At 45.7% G+C, this 12,105-nt stretch overlaps 1 protein-coding gene across 2 annotated transcripts in view; it reads left to right on the top strand.

Moving 5' to 3' along the window:
* The window catches only part of LOC120801074 (diacylglycerol kinase beta), a 92,412-nt gene that overhangs the window by 67,114 nt on the left and 13,193 nt on the right, over window positions 1-12,105 (top strand). For both annotated transcript variants that reach the window (XM_040147596.1, XM_040147597.1), the window contains one exon: window positions 1,412-1,613. In XM_040147596.1, coding sequence (XP_040003530.1) covers window positions 1,412-1,613 — 202 coding nt within the window. The remainder of the gene's footprint in view (window positions 1-1,411; window positions 1,614-12,105) is intronic.

The following is a 12,105-nucleotide window of genomic DNA, read 5'->3' as shown; positions in this document are numbered from 1 at the left end:
AGTTTAAATTCCTGCCGGTGTATCACGCTCTCACAGACGGTTACAGGGAGCCGAAGTCGCGACTTCCCTCTCCGGCGCAGTCTCTCATTCAGCATTCCTGTCGTCAGTCTTCCCGAAAAAATGGAAGTGTGTTCCACCACGGCGTTTTTTTCTATGAGGAACCGAAACCTTCGGGATTTTAACAAAGTTAAAACAACGATTTCTTTGTGAGCACAGAAAAGGCGCGGCCGCCCCGGGTGCTTATGGGAAATGGTGTTCGTGGAAGGTAGCTAAAAAACATAACTACCGAATAATAAAAGAAGTGAAACAAAATAAATAAATAAACTGCCGTCCTTACTCCTTACCTAAACACATGAAGTGAGCCGCACGACATACTGTTGAGAAAGCCTCAGTCTGAAGCACTGGCATTTCTGTACGGGCTGCGTTGGGGAAGCAGAGGAAGGGATTTAAAGACAGTCGTGTTGTCCCGTGTCTCCGCGCTGTCCCTCCTAAGCACCGAGGTGACAGATTATGCAGCGCTGAACATATAGTACACCCCACTGTACGTATGTGTCTCACTCCAGATGCATTGCATAGTCTTTCACACACACTTCTGCGGTCTGCGTGCACATTGGGGACGTGCAGCAAAGTCCGGCATTTTTGTGGTTGCTTTGACTCAGTACTCTGCACGCTGAGTCACCGCAGCGGGCTGTTGACGTTCTCCCATGTGTGTTTGAATTATTTGTTGAATCCAGATGAGGCCAGACACGTTGTAATTCAGAGATAAGACGAGAGTGCCAGATAGTGTTACTTTATATCTGTTAATTCCATACATTATGTATAGGCAGCGGGCCAGCGTACTGTATGTTCCTGCTGTCAATAGAGACGGAACTGCACGCTTGGCTTCCGTACAAGTCGAGCATCAGGACAAAACAAATCTTGCAGTCATAAACAAATCAGTGGGTCCAAGCAGGGACGGATGTTTTACCCCGCGCTACTGCAACTGATACGCTGCGGCTTGTCCCTGAAAGCAGCTGTGACTTCTTACATCAACGGAGCATGTAAATCCTGCATTAATTACCCTGGGAGTGGTTACAGTGCAACACACCAGGCCAAAACATTGAGAGAAAATTCTTTTTGTCTGTTCATCCCTGCGGTTGTTGTGTGACTTGTCACAGTCTGGAGATAATGGATCTGCTAGTGAAATTTCTGCCGACACGGCCGAGCTCACACGTCGAGAACAGCAATAAAGTTTTCGAGGAATGGCTTTCCACCAGAAAACATTTGACACCAGTAAATCCCCGCGCTGAAGGAAGCAACACATGCCCGGTCGTATGGAATTGGCCGTTAGCGTAAGTACTGAACCTTTTCACCTTTGTGGGTCAGTGATAAGCAGGCTGTTCTTTGTCTCCCATCCTAATTTTCCACCCAGTGCGACGGGATCATCTTGGACCTCAGCAACACCTCCCTGGAGGGCATCGCCGTGCTCAACATTCCCAGCATGCACGGCGGCTCCAACCTGTGGGGCGAGACGAAGAAGAGGAGGAACTACAACCGAATGAGCAAGAAGGTCCCGGAGAGGATGCCGGCCAGCACCGTCACAGACGCTAAAGAGCTCAAGTTTTGCATGCAAGGTGAGTCGGTGCAGAGAGGTGAAGGACGCACCTTCCAAGGTGTTGAGGGAGGAAAAGGAAAAGGAAAATTCAGGAATTGGACACACCTGGACACACCAGCTACCTGGTCCAAAATAAAACTTGGTGGGGCTACACTGCATGAAATACGATGCGGGAATTCCAGTTGGAGAAACAGATGAATGCATTTAAAGGCGTGTTTGATGCAAAAACACTGCACAGTAGTTTATAATACTGGCACAGGGGTTTTATTAAACAGTTGAGCATTTCTCAGCAGTCACATTACGATATAATCTGCCAGCAACGTGCACTTAAAATGGATTTGATAGGCCAACGAAAGGTTTTTTTTTTTCCTCTCTTTTTGATTTTCCGTCCTTTCATTCAACTTATGACCCCTCAGATTTAACCTGGGATCCCGACCCCCAGGTGGGGTGCCGTTGGGCATCACATTTTAAAAAGTGAGCCTTTTGTCGCGACCGTCGCCGTGAAACTAAACTTCGATGCAGCCAGGATGAAGGCACTGAAGAGCACTGACTTAATTTGTGTGGATAAAAAAACATCATCTTCATCTGGGTTTTTCCAGTCGAGAAATGCCGAGTGTCTCAGTGCCTTTGCCTTTAATCCACAGTGCATCACGGAGGCTATATTATAATTAACACTCGGCTGAAAAACATATTTTCCGTTTTTCATGGGAGACCACGTGTTAATCATTAGTATACTGGAAAATAAATTTACATATCTTTGGTTTTTTTTAATCGGCACTTGAATTTACGAGATCGTGCATGAGTGCGTTCACCTGTGGGGAGACAACACAGGATAAAACACCTTGACCTTGTTTCTATATTTAATAAATGAATGAATTAGTTTAAAAGGGGTCTCCATCCTTGTTTCCTGTCTGTATTGTTGTGTTGACAACGATTTTGATGCCTTTTCTACGATGATACACGAAAAATATATAAACCAGATAAATTCAGTGCTGTACAGCCGTGTCACAGTGTCGTGATGCCACGTGAGCAGAGTTTTTTAGGATGTCAGACTTGAACACTCTCGTGTTTTGTGCCGTCCGTCCGCCTCCACTGGGCCCTGACGTTTGCCACTCTCTGTCATCCGCGTGTCCCTGGAGACAGGAAGTGCCGGCAGGACCGGTATTTAGGGACTAAGACAACCACCAAACGTTGAGGAATGCCACGAAACGGCCTCCAGCGCCGTGCGTTAGAGAGGAAACGGGAGGAGGATGTTCGGTAAATAAATGAAGAGAGCCGCAGATCAGATTTATACGTGTATATGAAGCCGGTCTCTGTTTGAGCCGGTCTCCTATTGGAGACAGTGCCGCAGTCAAGACGTGAATCTTTCTGACATTAATACAAGTCGAGCTGGTCAGTGGTCAAGAACTTTAAACTAACTTCAACTCACGACCAACTGCATTAAGTATAAGGCTTGTCCAGCTAGTGATTATTAAACTTCGAACTAACTGCCGGGTGTTTTGCTTTTTTTTTTTTTTTTTTCGCTCGACCCGTTTCGACCCACGGACTGAGCCATTTGTCTCCACGTTTACATTCGTGAAAGCACAGTATGTGGGTTTTATTTTAGTCTTTTTTTTTTTTTTTATAGACGTTAATTGGAGCAATCACTGCACCTCCACTATAATAAAACTGTGGGAAACACATATAGAACATATTCAGTGATGTGATATTAAATCAAGCTTACAATAAAAGAGTTCTTGGGACATAAACCCCTTGGGTCTGACCCCTTTAGTGGCGGCTTGATGTGTGGCAGCGGCTCGTTCGTGCTTCATACTGAAATAGCACAAGTGCAGACTCCAAGTAAATGTGATTTAAAGTGTTACCTGCCCTTCACTTTCCCGTACAGCAATAACCGTCTCAAAATTGACTTTGTACTTGTAGAAATAAGTAAGCGTTCTTGATAAGGTTGTTCTCTCCAGCAGAGAGCAAACTTTTAATGGACGCCGTTTCCAAAATCAACACTTTTCCATTTGTAAGTTTGATGCGGCGAATACAGGAACTCAGACGACGGAAAGGTACCTGAGTTGGTACTTATTCCCATAAGGACCGGCTGCGTACATGTTTTATATAATATATTCTACAATGTTTGTATACTGTTGCTCTGGACTCTGATCAGACACAACATTAGAAATGGGCAACTGGTTTTAATGTTGCGGCCGATGGGTGCTATCCATCTGCTCGTCATTCGACGCACCCCGTCGCAGCTGGCCCCCTTCGGATTCTCGGTGCTTTGGTTTTTAATCGCCGTATGTGGCAGACACCAACATTTTGGAGCAGGTGCTCATTAACGCGCACGTCTTTGAAATTACAGATGCGAACTCGGAACACGCACGTCGGACGGTGGCGTCACAGCTCTGCTCCTGCTGTTCCCCTCGTTAAGAAAGTCCAGTCCGCGTCAGAAATGACTGATTTTTGGGAGGCCTTGACGGTCGTGTCGGCCTGGACGGTGACATTTCAGCAGTGTGTGTGACATCAGTGGATAGACGCTGTGCATGCTCGCTACCTGAGTGTTGAGTTTATCCGCTGCTACTGTACATCTAAAGGTCAGTTTACTCGTCACAAAGAGCACTACTCCGCCTCAGGACACAGTCGGACACGGCGTGCACCTCTGTGAGCGAGAATTCTGACCTTATCATTATTTCTATGCACTTATATCTATAAACTTGAATGCTTATTGGATTTAATCCTTTTCAGGTGATATGTATTTGTGTAATGAGCGGGAGTTTGGCCTAAAGTGCATAATTACTAGGCAGCATCATAACCTTGGGTAAAATGGGCCAAAAGAGAGATTTAACTGACACTGAAAAGTCAAAAATTGTAAAAATGCCTTCAGACGGAGGCACAGTCTAGAAATAGCGAGACTATTGAGGCGTGACCGCCGGACAAGCGAACGTTTTGTTGCGAAAAGTCAACAGCGTCGCAAAAAAACTGCATGAAGAAGAAACGGTGCAAACTGACTGCAGAAGACCTCAGAATTGAACGTGACGCTACCAGGAACCATTATCCTGCGGTTCCGCCATATTCCAGGGCTGCAGCCTGACTGGAGTGTCCGGGAGAGCCAAGTGTCAGGCGCTCAGAGCACATGGCCGAGGCGAAGAAGGCTGAAACGCGACCTCCACTGAACAACACTCACCAGTGGAAGCATCAAGATGGGGCCATGAAACACCGGGAGACAGATTTTTCAAAGGCTTTATGGACAGACGCCATGAGAGCGACTCTTGATGGGCCAGACTGATGGGCCCGTGGCTGGATGGCTGGTGGACACCGGGCGCCACTTCGAGCCTGGCGTCAGCAAGGTGAAGGAGGGGCACTGGTATCGGCTGTTCACCCGACTCACCCCTCTTCTGTCTCTTTCGCTTCACTTTGTCTCTACATCTCTGCTGACTGAACTAAACCTTGTTTCCATGGAGATCTCAGGGCTGTACTCAAGCGCAGACCGGAGGGGGGAGAGAGCAAAAGACAGGAGACGAGGAAGGCACAGGAGGAGGAGGAGGAGGAGGAACTCCTCAGATCAGACACTTTCCGTTTTATGTGTGTTCGCTGTTGAAGGACTGTACCTCTTCATAAACGGAGCCTCGTCCGAGACTTTCCCGCCATAAAAACCACCCGTTTGTGTGAGCAGCTTACAGTGACCCATTGTTACATTTTATTGCCAAGCGACATCTAGCGGTCGTGTGAAACGGCGTCAGTCGTTCCAGCAAAAGCCCCAAAGTGACGTGTTTGCTTCTCAACAGGTCCTCCAACCTAAAAGACCATATAGGCGGCTTGGGTACCAGCAGCAGACGCCCCTGACCTTTGTCGTCACGGTAACACCAATAAACACGCGGTTGAGGTCGTGGAGCGCTCATGGTTTGCTTAGGTTCGGGGTTAAAACGAGTCCTTCCTTGAGGTTGGACGACCTTCGTTGTCATGGTGACGATGATAAACACACGGTCTCGGACTGATGTTTGGACAAAACAAGCATTTGGTCCATGTGGGTGTTTATGTTTCGGTGGTATTTTCCACGTTTTTATAAACCTTGATTTAAAACTGATGAATCGAAAAACGAATAACTGTGTAACTGATATCTTCGCAGGAGCAAAAATACGATTCAATCCAGTCCGACACAACTACACCACAGCCTACAAACCCCGCAGTTGAATCATCACTTCTCTGACACAGTGGCAACAACAGTTGCAGATGTTTTGCGTAAGTTTACTCACAACATTGCACTTGTTTTGGACAAGTTGCAACATGCAGGGATTTATATTTGATGGTGTTCAAATAACAGTTACAGAGAGTCACATCACAGATGATTATTATCTCATATTCACCCGGCATCTCATCCTACTATCTATTATTGCAATATTGTTTTTCCCACATTACTCATCCCTCGACGTTAAGACGAAAAGACACGTTGAGCCAGATGTTTTTAACACTTTTCACACGCGCGCATGCATGCATGCAAATGTTTTTTGTGTGGCCGCGTTCACATTATGCATGTTTGACTGTGTGTGATGGAATCTTTGTTTTCCGGAGTTGTCCCTCAGGACTGAACTCTCATTAAATTAGCTTCTCCTGCTAACGCTATTTGGTAACAGGACTCGGAGACGAGTGCTCTAGTTTCAGGGAGAAACAGTGATAGGTATGCATTTATGTGCCCCTGTTCCTCCGTGCCTCCGTGCATGTGTGTGTGTGTGTGTGTGTGTGTGTGTGTGTAGAAGCGTGCCTCCGTCTGTGTGAATGCGTGCCTGCATGTTTATCATACGACTAATTGTTTATGGCAGTTGCTTTCTCTGGCACAATAAACTCAAGCTTTTAAATCCATTTGCTGCAGATAATGCAATCAGCCAGGGTTACCCAGAGAGAGTGAAAGAAGCCCAAGGCACTTGTGACCTCAGCGCTGAAACTCCAGTCCTCTGAGTCACTGTGTTTCTGCTCTGGCTTTCGTTCTGCATGGACAGAAACGACAACTGAGACAGACACACGGCGACAGTCGATAGTGACTTATAACCGTAATAGAATCACTTGAGTCATTGAAATTTAAACATTGCATCTTACGCCTGGTTTAAACAACAGCTCTTGCTAATCCTCTGTGAGACTGAATGACAAAGCGAATTTTTTTGCCTTTTTAAAATTAAATGCCCGAGTGTTGCAGTCCATGTTCAATCACAACAAACCTTCACAACAACCTTCACACACCAGTTGTGTGTGTGTGTGTGTGTGTGTGTGTGTGTGTGTGTCCCAGACTCTGTTGGATCTCAAAACTTACCACGAAACTCAAAGTTCTTTTTCTTATTTCACTCCACGTCACTTTCTTTTCGGTATCTCTTCACTTTAAATCCACCTATTTAGCATTTATAAGCACTATATAAACATTAGATAAATGGCTTATTAAATGTTTTAATTATATCTGCTTACATAATGTAGTTGTAAGCAGGTAGAAGTGTTTACTAATGTACAGTATTTTTCATTCAAGATCAGTTTTCTGATTATATACCAGCTGCGCCCACAGTAGGAGACATGGCTGCAGACAGATGCATTAATTTTAGCAGTTATCTTTTTGACCCTGTACGTTCATGGATTACAATTATAAACCTTTAAGATTAATGGAATTTTTTTTGGCTCAAGACGAAATATTTTCCTCTGGTTTTTTTGACAGAGTTCACACTGCCCAGAGCGAATCGTGCAATTATGGAAACCTTTAAAATTCCCCCGGTGGGTCGGGGGTTAAGGCGACAGAGCCATGAGGTCCCCGGCTCATGTCCACTCCCAATCTCTCCCCTTTCACTCCCCGCCATCTCTCTACCGTCTCTGTCTGATGAAGGCATTAAACACCCCCCAAAACAAACAATTAATAAAAAAAAAAGTCACCTGAACGCACCTTTTAAAAAATTCAGCCTCAGGTCAAGTAAAGAGGGAAAAGAACTGAGGCAAGTCAGGTTCAAATGGGCTCAGGTGAGATAGTCAGAAGAAGCCGTTCTCGCCACCACCCTGCTGGGAGAAGGTCGACGCCCGCTTTAATACCGAGCAACACGAGTCACAACAATAAAATAGGGACCAAGTGAAATTACTGGCTTATGTTAGCCCCCCCGAAATCATCCAAGAGCCATTGGGCAACATATTCTTTATTAAGAAGGAAAGCAGTGAAGTTTATTTGTATCATTACTCTCTCTATCGTTTTTGAGCATTTTGTTAATTGGCGAGGAGACAGTTAGCTGGGAAGCAGTCACCTGATTTACATATCAGGTGAGGGGAGAAACTCCTAACATCAGACACAGACTGCGTCCTGAAATGTGCCTCCCTGTGTCCCTAAGTCGTCCGGCGTGCCTGCTGCTCTGACTCCATGGTGGTAATTACACTCAGTAAATGGGACAAGGAAAAATCTTAGAGTGCACATTAAAGCTTGAGGTGTTCCGATTGAGCGGCGGTGGGGAGAAATAGTCAACCCGTCTGAAATGAAGCGGAGCCACAAGTCCAGCGCTGTCAGCTGGGTGAAGACAGATAACACTGCAAAGGTTCAGAGGAAATCACAGCGAGGGCAAGAGCAGCTGACGGGAACAGGATTCACGTGCGAAGGCCCCGGTGTCTGCCCATCCCATCACCCTGCTCCTCCCCGACTTTTATCTCTGCGCCATCTCTCCCCGCCCCTGTTTATTTCCTCCCTGCTCCTGGATCAGATTTCCTCAACTTCCTGCGGTGGATGTAGCAGGAAAGGATGCACAGAAATAAAGCGGATGTGACCACGCAGCACTCCTGGGGACTGGGACGTCGGAGTAAGGGGGCATTGTGACTTGGTCAGCTGACGTTGGGAGGATCTTGAGTGCGCAGTACTTTGGCAGTGACGGATAACCCGGAAACACCTAGCCGAAATCTCGAAATTCCAACCTTCTAGCAACCTCTTTGTCAGGGGAGTCCTGCCCGTGAAGGCAGCATCACAAGTTTCAGACGGGACAGTAAAACATCAGGCGCACAAATAAAAGGATACTAAAAACTAGGCGACACTGTGTGAAGGCTCAGTTAAGCTAGGCAAGAAAGAAAGTTAAATGTCAATATTAAATATAAAAAACAGCAACGATTAATCGTTACTTGATTAGTCGAACATGAGATTAATCAGCAGCTATTTTGATCACTCCTTAATCGTTTTAGTCTTTTATTTCAGAGAAAAACAGTCAAATATTTGATGTTTTTTTTCCTCTCAAATGTTAGGATTTTATTTATTTATTTATTTATTTGGTGACACGATAGTAAACTGAATATCTTTGGGTTTTTGACCGGTCAAAACAAGACATTTCAAGGCGTCACCTTGATCCGTGGGAAATTATAACCGTAATCGTTAGCTACAGCGCTGTTCTGAACGTAGCGAAACCGGCGGCTAGCTAGCCCGGTAAGAACATGCAACATGTAAACAGCCAACTCTGGATTGGCTGGAAGGTTTATATACCTCCTCTTTTGGCATTGGCCAGCCACCTCTCCACGGCTCCAGCCCCCTGTGCCATGCAAACACGTCCCGGGGCCGGAGACGAGAAAGATATCAGCCTTCCTTCGTCTAACCCCTGAAAAGACAGCAAACAGGCCAACCCCAACAACGCTTGTTTCGGGGGTTAGATTGAACGCGTTAGTTAGAGATTCGCGAATCGGAATCCCTTCCGCTACTTGTTCCTGAAAAAAAGGAATCAAATCATCGGTCACAGGGGCTAAGCTACTTTAGCTGTGGATGCCCAGTAAATAGTCAGCTCACTAAACCACGGTAACTTCTTTTCCATTTCTACTGGAGTCGTAGGAAAGTACCTTGGATTGCGCTTGCACGCCTTTTACTCGTGCTGAAGGGTCATTAGTAAAGTAGCGTAAACCCATTTTTAATGAGTAATTGAGTTTCAGATAACCTCGCGCAACACTGGCAGAACGCTGGCGCTGCTTTTTCAGGTAGGTTCTGTCTCCCCTTCGTGACTCATTTGTTTTCTTTCCCCGCTCGTCTGACGCTCAGTCCACCTTCTCCTCCCTCTCCTCTTCCACCCATCACACCCCCAGCTTCCTCCCCCTCCCCTCACCTTGCCCTCTCTCACTCTTCCTTCCCTGCCCTCCCGAGGCCCACAAAACCTCCCTGTCCACCCTCCCCGACATCAGTCAAGCCGTGACACACGAGTGAAGGAGGCTATTTTGGGCTCGATCACATCCACAGTCTGCATATTGTTTTCTTCTCACACAACAGCGGCAGCGGACTATAATTACTTTGAATCACCCCCACTGGTCTGAGTGGCTGCAAATAGTTCTTGTATGAAGCTGCCGAGTCGCTCTCAGTGGATGGTGGGAGAGTGGATGACCCTCCAGTGATACATTTACTCAGAGTTAATAAATGGCAGCTCTTAAAGAGGCCAGTTACTTTCAAAGAGGATGGGAATGGAAAAGATGGCATGAGAAATTTATGTAAGCTTCTTTGAAAACTAAACAGGACGATGATGTGTTTTTTCCCATGATTGTTTTCTCCCATCTGGAAAGTCCTCATGACGATTTGTTTCTGGACAAAAAAAAAAAAAAAAAATTCACCATCTGGGTGCTTGCGGTCCATGCAAGAATTTCAGCGACATGGTGCGCGCGGTGTATTTTTGTACTGCATCATGCTAACATAGTGTTCTTTGTCGAATGGCCAAGTGCTCTCCCCCGTACCTTTACCTCCGTCGGGGCTGGCGAGGTGAGCCGCAGTTCCTCTTGACCATCTGCCATGACTCTGGCCACCCTGAGACAATAACAGGCCGGTTGGGTGGGTAGGGAGGGGAGGGCAAGTGGGCGGAGGAAGGATACACAAGTATGCCTGTTTATAATTATAGCACGACACCTCGAGCCGATGCACAATGAAAGCTGCAGCTATTCCTCGGGGGCATTTATAATTCATCTTTCAATTTCTAATTGAAGTCTTGTTATAAATAACTCCTCGCTGAATTTAAATCATAAAGGATAAAGCTGTTGATGTTTTAAGCTTTTAGTAGTTCAGCTATTGTCATCCTGCTATCGAGTATTGTGGCTCATTCCGCTGTGCCATAGAGCTCCATAGTTGTTGCTGCTGTCGTCGTGCGACGCGATTCCTCACTGCGACGACTGGTGTGTCGCGGCGCGGTAAATGCTCACTAGAGCCCCGAAAGCGAATTCATCTGGGGTCGGAAATATTCTCCAACAAAGTCACTGTTTCCTGCTGTCTGAATGACGTGTTTTAAAAAAGCACCGTGCCCAGCGCCCGTAGGAAGTTACCGTTATTACCCTGGATATGTGGCGACCCTGGCGATGTTTTTGAAAAAGTGCTTTTGTGAAGATAGAACAGACTTTCAGCCCAGTCCTGTCGGGGGAGTTTCCCAGAGATATTATGAGTCCAAGGAGAAGAGAGTCCTCATGCTTGAAGCCTTGTCTCTTTTTAAAGTGCAACATGAAATGTTGCCATTTAAGTATTAACTTGGCGTTTATGTGCGCCTGTCACATAATCACACTCCCTTGTCAGGCTCCTGAAGCAGTCAGAATAATTTTTCCTAATAGGCTTTTTGAGCTCCCCATCGTGACATTCAGTGACGCCAGTAATTCTGGGCTACTTGACAGAAGATTCAGTCCCCAGTCCGAATCATCTGTCTCTGTCATGAAGACGCCGGGAGACGCGCTCGACTTGCTTTCACTTGTAAGGAATTTATTTCCCCTGTGGCAGCAAAACCTGTTACAGGACCCGCCAGAAATTCTTGTAGGTTTAACTGGACTTCCTAAACACTTTTAAGTCCGACTAACTCCTAAAAGACCTACTATAAACGGACTTAAAGAAACTCTCTAGCCTAGAAACATATAGGCTACAAACATACCATAATGCAACACTCTCCCCATCCAAAAAGAATATCTGATGATGTGGGAAACGTCTTATATGGGGCTGCAACTAACGATTATTTTCATTATCACTTACTCTGCTGATGATTAATCACTGAGTCTGTTAAATATAATAATAACAATGGTAAATAACGTCGATCCCAGTCCAAGATGACATCTTTAAATGTCTTGTTTTGTCTGACCAACTGTCCAAAACCTCAGTTTATTATATCAAACAGAGGGAAGCAAGAAATCTCCATATCTGAGAGGTTGAAAACAGCATTTAAGCCATTTTTGCATGAGAAATTGCTTTAAAGATTGATCAGTTATCAAAGCAGCGGCAGATTATTCTTCTCATCGTTGCGGAAAAATTTTGACGACGTATTTGTGACCGGTACATGAACACGTATGTCTTCAGCAGGAACCAGAGGGCTTGAGGCTGAGAGCTGCAGACAGGGCAGAGAAGTCAGAAATTACTGAACAGACAAACATACTGTTGGTTTTTGGTCTTTTCATGGGATCTGTTGACAGGAACAAAAATATAGAATATCCCCAGCTTTGTCCTTTGATCAATATGTTCATCTTCCTCTTTCTAGTTTTTGTTTCTTACATCTAACTATATGGAGATGTAATCGTAAATAAACCGTGTTTTAATG

This window comes from Xiphias gladius, chromosome 16 (genome assembly GCF_016859285.1).
Source record: "Xiphias gladius isolate SHS-SW01 ecotype Sanya breed wild chromosome 16, ASM1685928v1, whole genome shotgun sequence".
Classification (NCBI taxonomy): Eukaryota; Metazoa; Chordata; class Actinopteri; order Istiophoriformes; family Xiphiidae; genus Xiphias; species Xiphias gladius.
This window is presented reverse-complemented; position numbering and strand designations above follow the sequence as displayed.